Source organism: Neoarius graeffei, chromosome 27, assembly GCF_027579695.1.
Source record: "Neoarius graeffei isolate fNeoGra1 chromosome 27, fNeoGra1.pri, whole genome shotgun sequence".
Lineage (NCBI taxonomy): Eukaryota > Metazoa > Chordata > Actinopteri > Siluriformes > Ariidae > Neoarius > Neoarius graeffei.
The window spans coordinates 44,989,710-44,998,865 of NC_083595.1; the positions used below are offsets into that span (position 1 = coordinate 44,989,710).

At 43.6% G+C, this 9,156-nt stretch overlaps 1 protein-coding gene across 1 annotated transcript in view; it reads right to left on the reverse strand.

Moving 5' to 3' along the window:
• Nucleotides 1-2,666, reverse strand: part of mmp2 (matrix metallopeptidase 2) — a 44,786-nt gene extending 42,120 nt beyond the window's left edge. Inside the window, exons 1-3 of the mRNA XM_060911676.1 lie at nucleotides 2,334-2,666; nucleotides 1,696-1,922; nucleotides 1,011-1,159 (exon numbers count right to left, since the gene is read on the reverse strand). Of these exons, the coding sequence (XP_060767659.1) occupies nucleotides 1,011-1,159; nucleotides 1,696-1,922; nucleotides 2,334-2,621 (664 nt within the window). The 5' untranslated portion in view covers nucleotides 2,622-2,666. The remainder of the gene's footprint in view (nucleotides 1-1,010; nucleotides 1,160-1,695; nucleotides 1,923-2,333) is intronic.
• Between the last annotated feature and the right edge of the window lie 6,490 nt (nucleotides 2,667-9,156).

Sequence of the window (9,156 nt, forward strand, 5' to 3'; positions counted from 1 at the left end):
CCTGATTTGTACAACATATGGGGGAAATCTTTTAACAACATGTTGGGATTCATTAACGTGCTCTCATCTGCAATTTCTGTTTGCTATGTTCTGTTCTTCTTTGGGTTCAATGGCAGGATAGAGATAGAATACTGTGCAAAAGTCTCAGGCACATGTTAAGAAATGCTGTCGACCAAAAATGGCTTTAAAATAACGAAATGACATGTTTTAACATTAAAAAAGACTATAAACAGTAAGCCATAATAAGTGAAACAAAGTCAATATTTGGTGTGAGACAACCCTTTGCTTAAAAAAAAAAAAAAAGTCATCTCAGGTACAGTGAATGCAGTTTTATGCGGAAATGATCTGTAGGTTTTACTGAGCATCTTCCAGAACCAGCCACAGTTCTTCTGGACACTTTGACTGTCACACTCGCTTCTTCATTTTGCACCAAAACCCAGCAGCCTTCATTATGTTTTCTTTTTTAATCTGAAAAGGGGTCTCTTATGTAATATGCTGCTCAGATACAAACTATTTTTTTTTCTGTAACGTTTCATTTTGTGCTGGAAAACGAACGTTTGGACTCTAAAATATTTTTGGACTGACTCGAAAATGGAGAAGTCATAAAATAGAAATCTATATCAAAGTTTGTATGAAAAAAAAAATAGGGTGACTAAGACTTTTGCACAGTACTGTGTGTCCACTGGATGAAAAAAAACCTCTCAATTGGTCAAAATAACTGGGGTTTTGGAAGGGGAGTAATTGTTGTATGATTTTTTTGGACAAGTCATGTGTCAGCGTAAGCTACAATTTCCAGTAAACTGAGCTGTGCTTTTAATTATACAGAGAAAATGTGAAGGCAAAATTGAACCAAACCACATCTTGTGCAGAGAGTCAGTGAGAAACTACAGTGGATCGAGCATAGCGTTCAGTACTGAATATATTTTTGTCAGTGATTCTTGTGCTTTACTTATTAAGGTGTCCGAAGACACCAGACAAACAAAATCACACCAGAGTGTTTGAACGAATACCATTGCGCCCAAAGTTGATTATGATATCGGCCTCTCCTGTTAGGATGCGCTTGAATTTAAGAGGTGTAACATCACTCCAGACTTGAAAAGCACGGAAGAATGCATCATCAATCGTCTCTTCATCCATATCTGGACTGTGGCCCAAGATCCTAAAGAGAAGAGAGGTAGTTAGACCGCCATACTCAAAAGTGAAGTCTCTTGTACTCTTAGACCAGACTGTATTTGACATGGTAAAATCTTTCAAGACATAACTGTGGTTATGACTCATTTATAGTGTTGGTTTTGCATCCAGCTATAAGGGCATCCTCTATTTAGCTTCTTTATCAAAATATTCCCTTTTCAGTTTTTGACTCATTCTGTTTCTGGTGATGCAGACACCATCGTTCCGGTCAGCTCTAGCCACAAAAGGCAGCGTCAGGGCATTCTTTCAACATTGCTAATGCTCTCATTGCTTTCCAGTTGGTTCTTTGTGGCTGGAAGGGACACCAAATATGGCTTTTGTTATATATTCCATAGCAGAGAAGAACAAAAAGACATTTTAGGATCCAAAAAGGGGGACTGAACATCATTTACCAGAACAAAATGTTTGAGTAATCTGATTTCGCTATGTTAGAAAACAAACAGCAGGAGGTGAAGCAATACGTTGGCTCAGCAGTTTTACACACACACACACACACACACACACCTGTATGTGATTTCATTATTTTGCCACTTAGGCTTTGACGGGAAGAAGTTGTAATTGGCCACATCTGGGACACCACAGCGCGGCTTCTTCATAATCTCGACTGTCTTCTGGTCGATCTCTCCCGTCTCCGGAAGAGAAAAGAACTTCTGCATCTTCTTCAGCGTGTCCTTCAGAACCATCAGGTTGCAGCGGTCTTGTGGGCATCCATAGAATTTATTCAAATAATGCTTTAGAGGGAGTGGGAGGAGGAGAGAGAAGAAAACAAGAACAGAGTTTACAGAGGTTAACCTCACTGGAAGTGCTACCACATTCCAAACCTTCTCCAACCACATCCCATGTTTAAAAAAAAAAAGTTGAGAAAACTTGAAAGAAGCGTTCATACTCTTTATGAACTACAGCTTTTCATGTATAACATGATAAATGATAAATTGTATCTTGACAAAAAGAAATAGCAAAGGTTTTTTTTTTTGGAAGAACATATGAAGAACATTGAAAATATTTTTTTAAATGCTTTTTTTTTTAAAAATCCCCCATCATGAGCATTAACATGAACTCCATGTTACATTTTAATCTCTTCACTTATTTGCCTGTAAAACCTGTGACACATTTTTCCAGATCCATTCTCAGGAGATACTCACCAGTGCAACTTCTTTGTCTGTCCGAGATACAGGATCATCGCCTGGGAACCTGATGATAGGCGAAGGCGCTGCAAAAGTTCCTAAAGAAGCAAAAACCTGAACCAGGAGAGCCCGAAGGAAGAAATGCCTCCAGCCTAAAAGCGTCAAGGAACTCATTGTGTCCGGTTGCAGAAGGAGCCCAGACACGGACGGAGGGAACAGCTCGGTACCGTGCGCTCTGCGCGCTCCAGTGTGCGTGCGCGCGTGTTTTCCTGCACAACTGCACACGCCGATCCGGCGCTCGCGCATAGGCGGGCTCGTGGACGCTGACTAGCGCGCGCGCGCACACGGTAGGCACCCCGGAGCCGCTTGATTCCCGGTGGCGCGAGGACAGTGAAATTGGAGCCGCCAGCGCGTGCGTGCGCGTGCACTGAGTGGCGTGCTCGTGCGCGCAAATTGAAGCGGACCAGATGTGACGAAAGAAAGAAAAACACCAAGGAGCGTCCAGATGTGACTCGTGATCTCAAGCAGTCACGTGATTGAATCACGAGTCATGACCCACTCACCAGTGCGACTTCAGGGTCGCAGGCAAGCTGGAGCCTATCCCAGCTGACTACGGGTGAAAGGCTGGGTACACCCTGGACAAGTCGCCAGGTCATCACAGGGCTGACACATACTGTAGACACAGACAACCATTCACACTCACATTCGCACCTACGGCCAGAGTCACCAGTTAACCTAACCTGCATGTCTTTGGACTGTCAGGGAAACCGGAGCACCCGGAGGAAACCCATGCAGACACCATGCAAACTCCGCACAGAAAGGCCCTCGTCGGCCACTGGGCTCGAACCCGGACCTTCTTGCTGTGAGGCGACAGTGCTAACCACTACACCACCGTGCCGCCCTGATCCAGGATCATTTTTTTTTAAAGATGTATAAGACAGTTGTGAGACCAGCTGTGATGTATGGATTGGAGACCGTACCCTTAACGAAGAGACAGGAGGCAAAGTCAGAGGTGGCGGAGTTGAGGATGTTAAAGTTTGCGATGGGAGGTTGGACAGGATAAGGAACGAGCACATCAGAGGGACAGCACATGTGGAGAGCTTGGGAATGAAGCTAAGAGAGATGAGACTGAGATGGTACGGGCACGTCCTGAGAAGAGATGCAGAGCATGTGGGAAGGAGAATGTTGAGGACGGAGCTGCCAGGCACACGAAAACAAGGAAGGCCAAAGAGGAGATACATGGATGTGGTGAGAGAGGACATGAAAGTGGCGGGTGTGGTAGAGAAGGATGCGGAAGACAGGGAGCAATGGAGATGAAAGATCCGCTGTGGTGACCCCTAATCGGGAGCAGCCAAAAGAAGAAGAATTTTTTTTTTTTTATTATTATTTATTAGTTTGCTTGTTTGTTTTGTTATTATGTTACCACGTGTGATTTGCTTAACATAGTTCACTCTCAATTTTATTTATTTATTTATTTATTTATTACAAGGGCATGTGGTTGTATTTTTCACATGCATTATTCCTGTCACTTGTGTTTACTTTAATTCGTATATGCAGTGTCAGGGCTTAATATGGTAAAATGCACCTCCACATTTGTTTGTTTGTTTGTTTTCCTTCAAATGTGATCCCATATTACTCATACAGTCACATGTAGAAACACTTATGATCACATGTGAAATTGTATTTAACCCCCCCCCCCCCATAACTGTAGATTCATTTTCTTAAGTAGTACTTAAGGTATGACACATACATGACAGAGACAGATATGTCAAAATGTTTTACACGCTTAATTGTATGAAAAGACTTCTATTATTATATATGATAATTATATCACAAGTTTTTCTTTGGCTAATCAGACACAAGGTACACCACCACACTTGCCAGAGCAGCTGGGGGTTAGGCATCTTGCTCAAGGGCACTTCAGCTGGTCTAGGGAATCAAACCAGCAACCTTTTGGCCCCAAAGCTTTTCCTCTAACCATTAGGCCATGGCTTCTCTGTAGACCTTCAACATGCTGTAAAATGCATAACAAAACAGACTTGATGTTAAACCTATCATGAATTTCCTGGTTTCACAGTTGTACTTTGTGACTATATAGGACACTGTTATAGAAGCAAGTTATTTATAATCACGTTGTCTGTTATCACCCAAATGAGGATGGGTTCCCTTTTGAGTCTGGTTCCTCTCGAGCTTTCTTCATGTCGTCTGACGGTGCCACTGTCACCACAGGCTTGCTCACTGGGGATAGATTAGGGATAAAATTAGCTCATGTTTAAATTCTTTAAATTTCTGTAAAGCTGCTTTGCGACAATGTCTATTGTTAAAGGCGCTATAAAAATAAACTTGAAACTTGAAAATGACACAAAATGCAGCATTTGAAGTAAACATAAGGCGTAAACACAGACCTAAGAAAGGTCCATATACAGTACATGTATGATCATAAGTCTTTATTCATCACCGCCTATGGAAGATTTAAGGACTGACGGATTAGACAGCGTTCAAACACCACCGTCATCAAAACACCTACTGAGGAAATATGTTTAATAAGAACGGTGTTCATCACTGCAGTACGGTTCAGGAGATGTACAGGATCTGAAGCTGAAGCTGCAGTGTGTTTCAGTAATAATGACTGTAAATTGTTAAATTTGAATGGAGTACACCTGTAGTACGGTACATAGTTGTAAATAAAGAATAGCTATGAGAAGTATAGAGTAATGAAGCTAAACAGTGTAAGTACTGGAAGTAAATATGGAAGTAAAATATAAAAACAAACACAGGAAACAGCCACCTTCAATCTAGCAGATATGCAAAAACTGATCAAAACCCGAAAGTAGTTGCATCACATATGGCTAGCAGAAGTGTAAATACCATCTATGACATAATTTGAACTTTGTGTTTATTTGGAAGTGACATTTGAATCTGGAAATCTGATAGTAGCTGGCTGAACACTTACTGGTCTGTACTGGCAAGTTAACTTTCATATTTGATATTTAAAATATGCCTATCCCACATCGCAGTGATTGCCAGATCCTAACCCAGTCTAGACCCAGGACAAGGGCAAAAATGATTTGAGATACATGTGCCTTGAAATGCTTAGTTAATTAATTAATTGAACTTGAGCCTGGAGGTTAGAGAAGCAGCCTTGAGCCCAAAGGGTCGCCAGTTCGATTCCCTGGACCAGCAGGAAAAATGTGAGGGGAGTTGAATGAATGAACAGCACTTTCCCCTTCCTCTGTATCATGGCTGAAGTGCCCTTGAGCAAGGCACCGAACCCCCAACTGCTCCCTGGGCACTGTAGTATATATGCTCACTGCTCTGGGGATGTGTGTGTGTGTGATCATTGCTCACTTGTGTGTTCACTGCTTCAGATGGGTTAAATGCAGAGGAGGAATTTCACTGTGCTTGAATGTACATGTGACAAATACAGGCTTCTTCCATCCATCCATCCATCCATCCATCCATCCATTATCTGTAGCCGCTTTATCCTGTCCTACAGGGTTGCAGGCAAGCTGGAGCCTATCCCAGCTGACTACGGGCGAAAGGCGGGGTACACCCTGGACAAGTCACCAGGTCATCGCAGGGCTGACACATAGACACAGACAACCATTCACACTCACATTCACACTCAAGGTCAATTTAGAGCCACTTGCATGTCTTTGGACTGTGGGGGAAACCAGAGCACCTGGAGGAAACCCACACAGACACGGGGAGAACATGCAAACTCCACACAGAAAGGCCCTCGCCGGCCTCAAACCCAGGACCTTCTTGCTGTGAGGCGACAGCGCTAACCACTACACCACCGTGCTGCCTACAGGCTTCTTCTTTTTCTTAAATTGTTTGTTGAAATACCTAGCGCACACACACACACACACACACACACACAATGCAATGTGTTCAAGTAATAATATAATTCATCAGAATTAAACTTAGGCGACACGGTGGTGTAGTGGTTAGCGCTGTCGCCTCACAGCAAAAAAGGTCCGGGTTCGAGCCCCGTGGCCGGCGAGGGCCTTTCTGTGCGGAGTTTGCATGTTCTCCCCGTGTCCGCGTGGGTTTCCTCCGGGTGCTCCGGTTTCCCCCACAGTCCAAAGACATGCAGGTTAGGTTAACTGGTGACTCTAAATTGACCGTAGGTGTGAATGTGAGTGTGAATGGTTGTCTATGTGTCAGCCCTGTGATGACCTGGCGACTTGTCCAGGGTGTACCCCGCCTTTCGCCCGTAGTCAGCTGGGATAGGCTCCAGCTTGCCTGCGACCCTGTAGAACAGGATAAAGCGGCTACAGATAATGAGATGAGAATTAAACTTTTAGAAAGCCTAAGTAAATGGGAATGTCTCTGAAAGGTTTGAAGGGAAAGACTGCCCTCTGGTGGTAGATGACTAAACTTCAACTAATCCGGTTACTGTCTCAGCACGTGATTGCTTGAGGGAAGTTGAATATTTTGCTTTCCTGTGCAAATATCTGCATGTTTTATCACTTTCTTACCTGGGATTTTCATGTAAAAATCTACTTGATTATGTAACTGCATGCAAAGTGTTCTTTGTATGCCCCACTGATACTTTTAGTTTCTTTCTCTCTACACCATACAGTAAGATATTTTTAGGGCTTGACTTAGTTGATAACACCGCTGACAAGATTATTTGACAAATATCACCAAGGTTTTACCCATTTGGTTTACAACTTGAATGCAATACCCCAGCAAATGTGACTGGATGCCTTTCAGTGAGTGTAAGTGTCATAAAGAGTAAAACTCTCTGCAATACTACTGGTTCATAGACAATACTTGGGACCTCACTGTCTCTGGTTTAATGTAATGGCAGAGTGCTAGGTCTTCTAATTATATCTCATTAATACATATACATGTACACCGGCTTTTGAATATGATCTAAATTCAGGTTATTATCTAAATTTGATTACAATCTAAATACTGTTGCCATGAAGGGGTGTACTTGGTCTGCAACAATGTGTAGATAGGTAGTAAGGCCCTCAACAACCTTGCACCCTTGTACCTGACTGATCTCCTCCATCGCCACTCCCCCACCCGCTGACTACGCTCTGCAGATGCCAACCTCCTCACTCCCATCACCACGTCCAAGTACCGGACCCTCGGAGACAGAGCCTTCGCCATCGCTGCCCCCACCCTCTGGAACTCCCTCCCCCTGGCCATCCATAACTCCGATACACTACTTTCCTTCAAACGCCATCTCAAAACCCACCTGTTCAAGACTGCATATGACACTTGACACGTCACCTTCCTGCAGATCACCTTCCTATTTATCTGTTGTCTGTGTCTGTGTGTGTATGTGTGTGTGTTTGTATGTGTGTGTGTGTGTGTGTGTGTGTGTGTATTTTTGAACCTCCTGTAAAGCGTCTTTGAGTACCATGAAAAGCGCTATACAAAACAGATGTATTATTATTATTATTATTATTATTGTGTGTCAAAGTTACATCCACATGAATGCTGGGATACCTTGGGTTTCCCAGCAGAACATTGCCCAGAGCATCACACTGCTTCTGTTGCCTTGCCTGCTTCCCACAGTGCATCCTGGTGCCATCTCTCCTCTTAGGTAAGTGATATACATGCACCTGGCCACCCACATGATGTAAATGTCAGACCAGGCCACTTTCTTCTATTGCTCCATAGTCCAGTTCTGATGCTCACGTGCCCATTGTAGGTGCTGTCGACAGTGAATATGGGTCAGAATGGGCACTTTGACCAGTCTGCAGCTAGTCCCATATGCAGCAAGCTGTCATGCATTGTGTCTTCTGACACCTTTCTATTTTAGCCAGCATTAACTTTAACAGCAATTTGTGCTCCAGTCGCTCTTCTGTGGGATTGGACCAGACGGGATAGTCTTTGCTTCCCACGAGCATCAATGAGCTTTGGCGGCCCACGACCCTGTCACCAGTTCACTGGTTGTCCTTCCTTGAACCACTGCATACTGAGAACACCCCACAAGCCCTGCCCTTTCGGAGATGTTCAGATCCAGTCATCTATCCATAACAATTCGGCCCTTGTCAAAGTCGCTCAGATCCTTACGTTTGCCCATTTTTCCTGCTTCCAACACATCAACTTCAAGAACTGACTGTTCACTTGCTGCCTAATATATCCCACCCCTTGACAGGTGCCAGTGTAATGAGGTAAACAATGTTATGTCTTTAACTTAATGTGTTTAGCTCGGTGTGCACTATAACAGTGCCCTCTGGTGCCAGTGGAAAATATTACAAATATTTTAAAAGAATAAGAATAAACGGTATATATAAATCTAAATATAAAATCTTGTCCTATATTATAGTTTTATCCAATTTTATATAATTCTAATTATATAACTATATAAAATAAACCGGGCGGCACGGTGGTGTAGTGGTTAGCGCTGTCGCCTCACAGCAAGAAGGTCCTGGGTTCGAGCCCCGGGGCTGGCGAGGGCCTTTCTGTGTGGAGTTTGCATGTTCTCCCCGTGTCTGCGTGGGTTTCCTCCGGGTGCTCCGGTTTCCCCCACAGTCCAAAGACATGCAGGTTAGGTTAACTGGTGACTCTAAATTGACCGTAGGTGTGAATGTGAGTGTGAATGGTTGTCTGTGTCTATGTGTCAGCCCTGTGATGACCTGGCGACTTGTCCAGGGTGTACCCCACCTTTCGCCCATAGTCAGCTGGGATAGGCTCCAGCTTGCCTGCGACCCTGTAGAAGGATAAAGCGGCTAGAGATGATGAGATGAGATGAGATGAGATAAAATAAACCTATATAATGAGACAGTGCCCTCTGGTGTCAGAGCAAAACACTACGTTATCTGACTGATAATTTCCTAGATTAACTGATGATGATGATGAAAAACAACAACAG